The sequence below is a fragment of the Micropterus dolomieu genome, linkage group LG10 (assembly GCF_021292245.1).
Source record: "Micropterus dolomieu isolate WLL.071019.BEF.003 ecotype Adirondacks linkage group LG10, ASM2129224v1, whole genome shotgun sequence".
Classification (NCBI taxonomy): Eukaryota; Metazoa; Chordata; class Actinopteri; order Centrarchiformes; family Centrarchidae; genus Micropterus; species Micropterus dolomieu.
In genome coordinates, this window is record NC_060159.1 from 18,054,292 (window position 1) to 18,066,801 (window position 12,510).

At 41.3% G+C, this 12,510-nt stretch overlaps 1 protein-coding gene and 1 long non-coding RNA gene across 14 annotated transcripts in view; one reads left to right on the plus strand and one right to left on the minus strand.

Annotated features, from left to right (window-relative positions):
- LOC123977725 overlaps positions 1–1,570 on the minus strand; it is a 4,507-nt gene extending 2,937 nt beyond the window's left edge. Inside the window, exon 1 of the long non-coding RNA XR_006826744.1 lies at positions 1,458–1,570. This is a non-coding gene — a long non-coding RNA (uncharacterized LOC123977725). The remainder of the gene's footprint in view (positions 1–1,457) is intronic.
- The window catches only part of pum2 (pumilio RNA-binding family member 2), a 26,130-nt gene extending 13,797 nt beyond the window's left edge, over positions 1–12,333 (plus strand). For 4 of the 13 annotated variants that reach the window (XM_046060642.1, XM_046060632.1, XM_046060635.1 and 1 more), the window contains exons 11-23: positions 1,896–2,016; positions 2,215–2,355; positions 2,491–2,790; positions 2,884–3,111; positions 3,481–3,790; positions 3,943–4,072; positions 4,184–4,318; positions 4,421–4,558; positions 5,003–5,128; positions 5,407–5,478; positions 8,216–8,337; positions 8,869–9,061; positions 9,778–12,333. In XM_046060642.1, coding sequence (XP_045916598.1) covers positions 1,896–2,016; positions 2,215–2,355; positions 2,491–2,790; positions 2,884–3,111; positions 3,481–3,790; positions 3,943–4,072; positions 4,184–4,318; positions 4,421–4,558; positions 5,003–5,128; positions 5,407–5,478; positions 8,216–8,337; positions 8,869–9,061; positions 9,778–9,909 — 2,148 coding nt within the window. In that variant the 3' untranslated portion in view covers positions 9,910–12,333. The remainder of the gene's footprint in view (positions 1–1,895; positions 2,017–2,214; positions 2,356–2,490; positions 2,791–2,883; positions 3,112–3,480; positions 3,791–3,942; positions 4,073–4,183; positions 4,319–4,420; positions 4,559–5,002; positions 5,129–5,406; positions 5,479–8,215; positions 8,338–8,868; positions 9,062–9,777) is intronic. The other 9 variants (XM_046060638.1, XM_046060637.1, XM_046060639.1 and 6 more) reach the window with 9 other exon arrangements.
- Positions 12,334–12,510: the final 177 nt, after the last annotated feature.

Genomic DNA, 12,510 nt, shown 5'->3' on the forward strand with positions numbered 1-12,510 from the left:
GGTCGGGGGGGGGGGGGGGGGGGGGGGGGGGAGACACAACGCTGGCCAACGCTGTTAAAGACTTGGCTTGTAAAAAGAAAAGCAACGGTTCAGTCAGTGTTTCCCACATATACACTTTACATCGGTGGGCTGCCCAGGTTAGGCGACACATTGTAGCATTTAACAGAGAAACACCGTGATTACGTTACAAGTCGCAACACGGTGGATATTTTACAAGAGTGGACCAGGTAAAAGGACAGTGAACACACCAGTCAGATGTTATTAGTTAGCTACCATGTTGGTTTTGTTTTGAAAGGCTATGTCGTCCACACGCCTCCTCAACATGCAGCTCAGCTGCTGCTGTGAATGTAATCACGGGAGGAAAAGTCCAGAAGATGCGTTCTGTTTTTTTTCGCTGACTTTATACAGTCTAGCCTACTACTGATGGAGAAAGTCACCGAAGCGGACAGACAGGGAGAGAGACGGTGAAGCCCCTTTTCCACTGCACATTACCAGCTTGCCTTGCCTCGCCTTTTTTTTGGTTTTCCATTGTGTAAAAGTTGTGGTACTTGAACCCGCTACCAGGTACTTTTTTTTTTTTATTTATTTTTTAATCACTTCCGTCTTATCTGTCTTTACATTCTGAGTAATGTTGAAACGTTTTAACTTAAATCAAGAGACCGCTGTTTTGTGTGTCGCATTGAACATTATGTCGCGGCAGGTGTGTGTGTGGTGTCGCTATGACGACCAGCTATATTGAGGGGCGCTATCTCTGGGTACTATCTACATTGGAAAACGGAGGACAGCCAAACCAAGTCGAGGTGTGTTGAGCTGTTACTGGTAATGGCTGTGTGCAGCAGTGGTATGTTAGGTCTGTGAGTGTAAAGAGATCAGAAGGTGAATTTAATAAGTGAGTGATACTTAAGATGGAGAATGAAGTATAATTAAAACGGTGAGGTAAGTTACTAAAATCAGTAAAAACATGCCCACTAAACCCACCTGTCCGCTTAGCAGAAAATGCTAATAAATGTTTTATACCGGAATTCTGCTTAGCAGTACCGGGATATAACTTTTTGGCCATATTGCCCAGCCCTAGTTCAATTTTAGGAAAAAGGCAGCGCTTGTCACTTTTTACCAAGCCATCCAATCACAGTCCAGGATGAGCGGGACAGCACCTTACCAAGCCATCTCGGCTCTTGAATGAAATGATTTGCCTCCTCGCCGAGGTATTTCCTCAACCACAAAATCTCATGTACCCATGTACGGCGAGTCCATACCCTCGCTCTACATGTTTCAGCCTTCTCTTCATGCAGAGCAAAGGCCAGAGCAAGAAGGCCTACGTACTCTGTGGTGACATTTTTACATTCAGTAAAATTAGGTAGCCTACTTGCTGCGTACCTTAGATTTTTTTTATTTTATTTATTTTTTTATAAATAACCTAACCCTGACTTGTTCTTCTCTACAACATTGTCCCTTACTTGTTTGGAGAGTCCCTTGGTCTTCATGGCAGTGTTTGGTTAGTGGTGCCTCTTGCTTAGGTGTTTAAATATTTTTCTAGTATTTTCTTTTTTTTTTATGAGGAATTTATGTACTTTTCTGTCCTTGGGTTAAAGTGGGTGTGGCTCACATTGAAAAAGGTGATGTCATATCTTCTGTGCACCAATCAGATTTGAAAAATGTTTGAATCAATATGTGATGACCGTTGTAGGTCATTTGTTTATGTTGCTAGGCACCACACATACAGTCCTGATAAAACGGATTAGCTGAACTTTAACACTGATTCTTCCCTATTTAGTCTAAAATATTCTATAGAAATGAAGTATTTCTATAGAATATTTTAGACTAGATCTGAAACCAACTTTTCAGGAACTTTTGTAAGCTTTCAATGCAGACAGTATCTTAACCTTCTCACCCAGGTGATGCGCACAGGATCCAACCAGCGACCTCTTACACCTGGGCAAGGCCAACAGAGTCAGCAGGAATCTCTAGCGGCAGCAGCTGCAGCAAACCCTGCATTGGCGTATGCAGGAATGTCTGGTTGGTAGCCCACTTTATTTAGCCAAAGATACTAACAGCCAAACACATTTATCTTCACTGCTTGCTGTTGTCATTTGAACTGGTTTTTTTTGTTTGTCTTTTTTTAAATGTTGTAGTATATAAAATGCTGGCTTTAGCTGAGTGACTTTAAAATGTTTTGTGTGCACTAATATAACTGTCTCATTTTCATCTTTTCAGGTTATCAGGTCTTGGCCCCTGCGGCCTATTATGACCAGACTTGGGCCCTGGTGATGGGCCCTGGTGCCCGAACTGGTCTAGGTGGGCCAGTCCGTCTAGTCCAGACCCCTCTCCTCATCAACCCTGCAGCAGCACAAGCTGGTAAGTACCAGTCCACCTGTTCCACATCATTTTTCAATATGGGGCTCCAGTTCTCCCTGTTCTTGATCACTCAAGACCATTCCCAACCTCTCATTTTACCCCCTACACTTCCCTTTCTCTCTCTCTCTCCACCAGCAGCTGCGGTATCAGCATCTGGCTCCGGTAACAACATGTCTGGTCCTCCCGCCAACGGGCTGTACCGCTCCATGCCTCAACCTCAACCCCAGCCACCGCAGCAGCAGGCTCCCCCACAAAACAGCGGCCTTCCCTCCAGCTCATTTTACGGCTCTGGATCAGTCCCTAACACGTCTCAGAGCAGCTCCCTTTTCTCACACACCTCTGCTGCACCACCAAGCTCCTCCCTGGGCTTCAGCAGTACTGGTGGCTCCCTTGGCGTAGGCCTGGGCTCTGCTCTTGGAGGCTTTGGTTCTTCTGGTCAGTGACTCCGCAACATGCGGGATTAAAGAAACAGTTAATTTTTAGGAGTCTGTTGTCTTACACTGGTTCTCTTTTTGTTTTTCCTCCCAGTATCCAGCTCTACCAGTAGCAGCGTATCTCGCAGGGACTCCCTGTTGGCGAGTTCTGATCTATATAAACGTGGTGGCAGCAGTTTAACTCCCATCGGCCAGCCCTTTTACAACAGCCTGGGTTACTCCTCTTCACCCAGTCCCATTGGCCTCACACCAGGTCACTCCCCACTCACTCCTCCACCCTCTCTGCCCTCCTCTCATGGATCTTCTTCCAGCCTTCACCTCGGTAAGCCTGCTATTCCTGTGAATAGTGAATGATTCATTTTGAATTTTAGTTGATTTTTAAGGAGGGCATTTTACACCCAGTTGTATTAAGTGTTCATTGGTAAATTATTTTGAAGGTAACTATGAAGTCCTAACCTTTTGCTGCTGTGTTTTTTAAAATTTCATAGGGCTGAACGACGTGGGGGGGGATAATTAACCTACATTTTAATCGCTGTCTTCACGATTAGCTAATCACGTTCTTTCAAATCACAATTTTGATTTGAAAACAATCGTTCAGCCCTAATATTTAATTGTACTTCAATATTTTTCTGAAATTTGTCTTTCGTGATAAAGTGTACACTGTTTCACCTTTTTTGTTTATGGTCAACAGCTGCCACCACTACAACAGTATCCGGTCATTCTGTAATCCTAGGTGGCCTGACGAATGGCAGCGGGCGTTACATTTCTGCAGCACCTGGAGCTGAGGCCAAGTACCGGAGCGCCGGCGGGACATCCAGTCTCTTCAATTCCAGCAGCCAGCTGTTCCCTCCATCTAGGCCCCGCTACAGTCGTTCTGATGTCATGCCGTCCGGACGCAGCCGCCTACTAGAAGACTTTAGGAACAACCGCTTCCCAAACCTCCAACTCCGTGACCTGCCAGGACACATGGTGGAGTTCTCTCAAGACCAGCATGGATCCAGGTGTCTAAGATATGCTTGCTCTAGCTTAAAAATACTGCTTTATTTAGAAATTCTAACTGTAAACCTTAAAACACGAAGTACAGTGTGTTGGTGTATCAATCTAATATCTTTATTTTCCATCTCCACTTTTTGTTCCAATTTTGTCTGTCTAGATTTATCCAGCAGAAGCTTGAGAGGGCTACTCCTGCTGAGAGGCAGATGGTGTTTGGAGAGATTCTGCAAGCAGCATACCAACTGATGACTGATGTTTTTGGGAACTATGTGATCCAAAAGTTCTTTGAGGTTGGGACTGAAAGTTTATCTAGGTGTCATTTCAGTAAACACAATATTATCTAGAATAGAGACGTGTGTAGCATATGTGCAAAATAGAATTTGTTTTTATGTCTTGTGCAGTTTGGAAGTGCAGACCAGAAGCTTGCTTTGGCAACACGTATCCGTGGGCACGTCCTTCCCCTGGCTTTGCAGATGTATGGATGCAGGGTCATTCAAAAAGCCCTGGAGTCCATTTCCTCAGACCAGCAGGTAATTGTAAGTGAGATTTCACTTCTTTTTACTGACAATTTTGTTAACCTTGTCTTATAAAGGTCAATCCTGACACATTTTAATATGGTTACAATTTTGTTACTTCAGAGCGACATTGTCCGTGAGCTGGATGGTCACGTGTTGAAGTGTGTGAAGGACCAGAATGGAAACCATGTGGTGCAGAAGTGTATTGAATGTGTTCAGCCCCAGGCCCTACAGTTCATTATTGATGCCTTCCAGGGACAGGTGGGATTATTAGTATTTTTATTACCATTCATTCCCCTTCATCTACATTTTAAGTTGGTGGAAATGTAAAATATTTAAAATACCTAATTACAAATCCAAATGTCCCCTGTTTGCTTTGACCAACGGCGTTGTGTAATTTAAATGCAAGAATGTAAAATTAATAAGGAACAAATGGGGCGGGGGGGGTTTAGTGTGGGTAGAAGAGAATTCCGAGGCAGGTGCAAAGCATAGGCCACTTAAAAACAATAAGAATGTTCGTGGTCATTAAAACCTGCAGTCACAATGCCAGCTCAACGTTGTGATGTCTGTCAGCCATCGCCAACGGACGATGGCATCGACTATCGGCCCAACCCTAGCTTTAATATTGTAGTTATGCAAAACTGTGTGAATTTGCGAATCTACTTGTATATTGATCTGCTCTTATTTTTTTACTTCATTTCACAGGTGTTTGTGCTTTCTACACACCCGTATGGCTGCAGAGTCATCCAAAGGATTTTGGAGCACTGCACCCAGGAGCAGACTCTTCCCATCCTGGAAGAGCTGCATCAGCACTCTGAACAGCTGGGCCAGGTGAGCACATCCGTCTTCATTTCTAAGCCCACAGTGTTTGCAGATGTCATTTTGTAGATTTGTGTTTTGACTGATTGTTGTTGAGATGTGTGCTTGTATCGTATGTGCACATGTCCATCATGTTTTGAGCATTTCATATTTTCATTGTTCCTGTGTAGTTGTGGTCTGCTAAGTGTAAAGTGTAAGGATGAATGTAATTATACTGTTACCTGTCATTACATCTGACATATGTGATTATTTAAACATCCACCCTGCCCCCCCTCACTTATTCCATCTAGAAATATCAAGGCGTATCATTGGAGATGACACCCAAAACATATTATACAGTGTCCCGTGATGCACTGTTCAAGGTCAGAGCAATTTGCCTCTCTCTCGCGGATGTCCCCGTGCTCCCTTCCTCTTTCCCTTTTTTATCTTTTCTTAAGAATCTAATTTAACACTTAGATTGTTCTCCAACTTCCAACTTTTACAGGCCTTTTCCTAACCCACTGAGCCGCCTTTCTCTCACCTCCCTCACCACTCTTGCTTTATGCCACAGAGGATTCACAAGGCACGCGCTTCCCTGCTGTCTCATGATCCCTCTTTTGCCAACAGCATCTCCTGATCAATCTGTTTTTCTATTTGTTTTTTTTTAAATCTTGATTTCACTAATTGTTAGAAGCTTCCTGAGAGTTTGAAACTATTTGAACAACTAAAGGGTTCATAAGTAGTTAAAAAATCCCTTTTAACTTTACCTTGAGTATTTGGCCTTAAGGGTGCATTAAGCGATTCTGAAGAAATCAAACACCATGACAAAAATTGCTGTGGTGAAGTTAAGTTGGCTCCAAACTACTCGAGTTGCCGACAGTGGCGCTCGTTATATGCAATAAAACCTTCGAGTAAAAAGACAATACTTTATCAGTACACCTGTCTTAAGGTAAACATGTAGCAAGGGTTCATTTTAAACTGCTCTGTCAGTCTCTCAGTCTCTCATCCTGTGTGTCCTATACAAGCACAGCTAACGTTAGCTAGGCAATTAGCCAAATGTTACAAACAAGCTAATAGAAAGCTGTCTCTCTGGAGCATAGACTGGTCTGTAGTCTTAAAAATTGTTAAATACTAAGCTTCTGGCTGAGACAAATCAGCCGCTCCTCCTTCCATCAGGTAACCTTACCTGCAGGCAGTGACTAACAGCAGAGATGAAGAGGAGGGACTGATACAGACTGATTTCTAAACGTCACTCAGTATTGTCAAATTGACAATACGGCGACTTTGCTGTTGTAAACATTAATGTTGCTGCTCTAGAAACAATATTTAGCTGTATTTAAAATATTACATTCTAATCCTATAATTAATTTAAAAACAACCAGGCAGCTATGAGCACTTCAATATTATGTTTATTTATCACAAGTCATATGTCATCTCAGTATTAAATGTTATCATATCTATCAAATATATATGGAATGAAATCATCATCTGATGTCATTAAGGCACTGGCGCCATCTTGTGTTTTTGATGTGATTAATCCGTATGGATGTAATTGTAACACTATGAGCAAATAAGTAAGAAATCTAGTGTCAGCTATTTGGAGCATTGAAGAGATTACAAACACACTAGCAAATGCATGTACAAGCCATAATACTGGGAACCATATCCAGTAGTTCTCCTGATGAAATAATTTATTCTCTTTCATCGTGGAAGATCGAATGCAGGAAACCTCCCAGGCCAGGTAGTTCCCATTTATCAGGCAAACAAGCCTTCAACCTCACAGGTGCCCCCACAACAGCTTAAGTTAGTTCACATCCGAACTAATCTTTTAAACACCAAAGTCACAGAAAAAATAACCTGGCAGCGGAAACATTTTTTGTCAATGGAGTTCGGTGGCTTTAAAGAGAGCGATATAACAGCTATTTCTGGTTAAACACAGGATCTTACTCTTTAAAAGTTACTGCCTGAGCCCTTTTGGGTGGACATACGAAGATTGTATATAGGGGTTGCTGTGGGGGGGCACCTGTGAGGTTAAAGGCGTATTTCAGTTTGCCTGATAAACGTGAACTGCCTGGCCTGGGAGGTTTCCTGCATTTGGTCTTCCACGATAAAAGAGAATACATCTCTAAATCAGGAGAACGGTACTGGATGTGGTTTCCAGTATTTTGGCTAATACATGCATTCGCCAGTGTCTTTATAATCTCTTCATTGCTCAAAATTGCGGACGTTGGACACTTTTTGCTGATTCACTAACAGTGTCACATTTCACATCAATGACGTCAGATTTCATTCTATATATTCAGATGGATAAACCATATAGATATAGAGAGAAAATTTTCATTCCTCATACCGTGCAGGCCTACCTCATGTCCTTTGGGTCTGGTCTTTACCAAATAACCGTCACCAAATAATAGTAACCTAAAGTATCGATAAAGAATTGGATCGTTAAGCAATCTCAATAAGGGTATCATTATCAATAAAAATTAACGATCCACATCCCGCGTGCGCACGCACTCGCGCACACACACATAATGGACAGCTAGCAGACTGAGAAGATGAATTTGATAGACATATTTTGGTTTAGAATCGCTTCCTCCGCCTCTTAAATCCAAGAGCAAAATAATACAGATTCTACTTAAAAACAGATTGACAGGAAATTGATTTGAAGGCAAATACTTTCAAAATAAAGGTGGAGATTGCCTTACCAACCCAACAAATTACTACTTTTACAACATCAAGTCAGAGTGGTGTTATTTGTTGCTTGGCCAGGTGAGTTCTTGTCACGCTAAAATTACACCCATAACTGTCTATCACCCATTTCTGAAGGGGCAAAGATGCTATTGGTTGTGTTGTTTGGTCAGCATCACTCCAAACCAGCAGCATCTGTTTTGTCTGACCTTCCGCAGTGATGACGTAAGGGTATTTGTAAGACTACAAATGCGGGTGTCACTCATTCGTCTACCTATCATTGTAGAGATGCATGATTCTCACACCAATTAAGACCATGGTATAAGGTAGTGCATGCGTATCAATTGGTAAAGGGTGTTGCACCGATTACGTGATTAATCAATATTGAAATGACTATTTACCTTGAGCTCACACCTCCACTGCCTCCTGCAGGATCAGTATGGTAACTACGTCATTCAGCATGTTTTGGAGCACGGCAGACCAGAAGATAAGAGCAAGATAGTCGCAGAGGTTCGCGGAAAGGTTCTTGTGCTCAGCCAACACAAATTTGCAAGGTAAGAAATATGTTGATGTAGAGGCAGAGATTAATGAGAAAAATTTTTATTGGAATTTTTGATTTGCAAGAATAATAAAGAGCTTGTTGAATGATCTGCTACTATATCATGTTATAAAACAGAAATAACTTAACGCTTCATGAAATGCAAACATTTAATGAACATGGATCACATGGCTTTATGCAACTGTTTGGTCTGCTCTGAAGCATCCTGAAGAGGGGAAATGCTATCAATAAATCTTGATTCTAACACAGACGTCAGAAAGGTTAGACCAACTAGAGACTTTTAGTGTTGGTATTGTGACCTCTTCAGGTACTCACTGCTCCATCATATGTAAACATCAGCCCAACAGGCCTTGTATTATAATGGGTAACAAATACAATATGGACGTAAAAAGAAAGTGATTCAAACGTTCAGCCTTCCAAATGGAAAAATAAAAAGCATCCACTGACTGGCCAGTGCTGTAACTCCTTTAGCAGCTCAGTTGTGAATTTGTATGTGTGTAATAGAAGCTTTTCTCTCCTACCCCAGTAATGTTGTGGAGAAGTGTGTGATCCACTCTTCGCGTGCAGAGAGAGCTCTGCTGATAGATGAAGTGTGCTGCCAGAAAGACGGGCCCCACAGCGCACTGTACACCATGATGAAGGACCAGTATGCCAACTATGTTGTCCAAAGAATGATTGACATGGCCGAACCTGCCCAGCGTAAAATCATCATGCACAAGGTTGGTTAACTGCTACATTTGCGTGATCTCGGATATGGAACGAGGGGGCCTATATGCACTCAAGGGTGCAGGGAATTCATGTTATTTGAACAAAGTGAGGAAAAGTGAGAACAAACGAACGCTTGTTTCTCCATAAATGCAGCGTAACAAATACCAATGATTACAGCTTGACCTCTAATATAATCAGAAAACAGTAATGACTTGACGTTGACCAATTTGTTCCACTTGGTACATACATTGAAACATTTTGTCATTCTAATATAGTTGTGGAAAACATGTTTTGCAAAAAATGAGTTTCTTGCTTCTCTTCTTATTGGATGTGTTTTTGACTTGGTGCAAATTAGTTGACTCTTTAAGATTAAACCACACCGATTTTGGACTGCAGCTAATACTTGTTGTCATTGATTGCCAGTAATTTTCTTGATTTGGTCAGTGTTTGGTCTATAAAATGTAAGAAAACTAAAGAAATGATCATCTCAAGAGGCCATGGTGACGAGTTCAAATGTCCAAAACCTAAAATTATTGAATTTACTATCATAGAAAACTAAGAACCAGTGAAGAGTCACATTTTAGGAGCTGGAACCAGTAAATATTTTGGGTTTGCTGCTTCCAATATGGCTTTCATTGATTTTCAAAATTGTTGATCAATTATTAAATTAACGGATTAATCATTTCAGCTCTACTTTGAATTTGCTGACCTTTGCGCTCTCTTTCAGATCCGGCCTCACATTGCCACTTTACGCAAGTACACTTACGGAAAGCACATTCTGGCCAAGCTAGAAAAGTACTACATGAAGAGCGGTTCTGAACTGGGTCCCATCGGTGGTCCCACTAATGGCCTCATGTAGTCATGCTGACATCCTGGGTCCCCTGAAGAAGTGGAGGAGTAGGAGCCCCAAACCCCCCTGTTCTGTGAGAGATACTCCTTAGTCCTAGGGGTTAGCCTTTGACACCCTCTGTCATGCCATTTTTGGGGGAATTACCAAAAAAACACAAGGCAAGAAAAGGACAAGTCAACTTCACCTAAGAACGCTGTGACAACTGATCCCTGCCACTCTGCCACCCCTGGTGCAGGTCCCCAGCGTGGCCCCCAGCGGACATACAGTCAGCAGAATGATTTTTTTTTTTTTCCCTGGGTAAAGCACAAACCCATTGTTAATGATGTAATTGATGTATTTGACTGGTTTTCATATTATCTTGTACATTTAGTTTTTTACCTTGTAAATTCTCTGTAGAAAAAAAAAAAACATACACATTTGCTGAAATTTACAATTCCTACAATTAACACCAGCAAGTGATTTTTATAAGGCTAAACAGAGTAATCCTTTTAAAAAAACAATTCCATTTGTTTTTGTAACCAGACTTATTATGTCAGCTGTTCTAATTAAGTCTAGGCAATTGAATACTATATTTGTATATTATCCCATGCACAGTAAAAAGTGTTTACCCATGCCAAAGCAGCTAATGGATTAGTTTTCAAATAGCACTACATAGTATGGATGGATATAAACCCCTCTGTCCGCAGATGAGTACTATGTGTGTGTCACACCACAGTCACCCAGAGGTCTTTAAGACCGGTTTGCGAGCTTGGCTTTGAGGATTGGTGCTTTAGTCTAGAGTAATGTTTTCCATTGGTGGCTTTTTCTTGCCTCCTTTCCCAGGCTGATCGAGGGCATGCATTTACCCCAGCAGCGTGTCTGCCTGATTTTTCGGTACTAAATATTACAGACTGACCAACCTGAGCTGCTGTATCCACCTGAGCGCATATATATATATATATATATTTTTTGCCGTCTTTCCCTCATCCAGGCGGGGGGGGGGGGGGGTATGCAAGATAAAAGCTACCATTAACTTATAGAAGCAGAGCAATGAGGTTTGGTTGTACAGCGGGCGTATCACCTCGTATAATCTTAACATGAAATGACCGTAGTGGGGGGGAGGGGGGGGGCTTTTTGTGGGGCTACTGGGGCGGGAGTGGGCTATGTGTTGGCATGCTGTGACAGGTTTTAATCCTTGGAATGATTTTTTTTCTTTATCATGTTTTGTGTAACATCTTATCTGTCTTGTAGTTTGAGATGAACACTGCCCTAGAAAAAGGTATCTTTATGTACTGAATAATCATCTCTTGCGTAGAAGTAGTTTAGCGATGTATAGCATCTTTATGTATGAGTAAATTGTTGCTTTTGGGTAGGGGGCTTGCAGCAATGATGGGACCCCCACCACCTGAAGTTCAGAGTAGTCCAAAAAAAGTGTTGAGAAATGGAGCTTATCCCAGCTTTGTACATCTGAGGTGAAATTAACTAGAACCACTGGGATATGTTGAAGAAAGGGATGCTGAAAGAACCTTTTTTTTTAAATGGTTCTGTTTTTGTTTTTTTTTTGTTTTTTTTAAAGTTTCATCTTTTCATTTGGATGGGTATGCAAGTGCATTGGTGGAGGCTGGTGGGGCCATTGAAAGCTATACAATTCACCTGTAATGCTCGTAGTGATGGCTTCTTTGCTTCATATGAATAATTGTAGAATACATGTAGTATATGTGCAGTTAATAAGTGTAAGATTATTAGTTTAACTGAGGAAAAAAAAAAAGTCTAGTCGTGGTGTTTGACAGGCCTTGCTCTAAATTTGTAGTGATGCTTTTATTTCGTCTGTACAGTTGTACATTTGTAAACGTTTATGCTGTAAATGGGATGTCTTTTACACTTTTTGGGGAGAAAAGGCAAAAATGTGCATTTTGATGTGTGTGTATATTCATCACTCCTTTCCCCTTGAATATAATGTATACAGTTTTATTTGATCAAGTGTTATTTTAAAGAGAAACTTTATGGCTTCACAATCTGGCATGTTTTTTTTTTGTTGTTTTCCGTTTTTAATCCGCTATGGGAAAGGCCAGCCTCTATTTGTACCAGAGCTGTAACATCCACTGTTAGTCTTTCTGATGTGTGACAGTTTAAAAAGAAGAAAAACACTCTACTAAAACTGAGGCTGCATTTAGTCCTCTCTGCTACCATGGAAACTTCACAGGATATGACAAGAATTATTTTTGTACAGAAGAGTGCTGTATTTTGGAAACAGCTACTACCTTGTAAGCAAACGCAATGTAAAATATTGTCAATTATATAAATATGAACATATGAGTTTTGTCACACTGTCAAAGTCATGTACATTTTCAGGTGGCCTTATGTACATTTCCAGATGTTAGATGAAGAAAACAAACTCATTTTTGGAAGCAGAATTGTGACTATGTATGATTAAACTGTTCTTCTAACATTTGACCAGCTTTGTTGTGGTTTTTCTTATGTTTGGGATCTAAAGGTGTTTTTAGCAAATTCGATTGGGATTCTCTAATGCGTCTGAATTGGTGTCCAAGGTAAAGATGAGGTCGCTGTGCATGTTAGAATTTGAATCAAGGTTTATTCCCAGTGTAGTAGGCCCTATAATGAGTACTATGT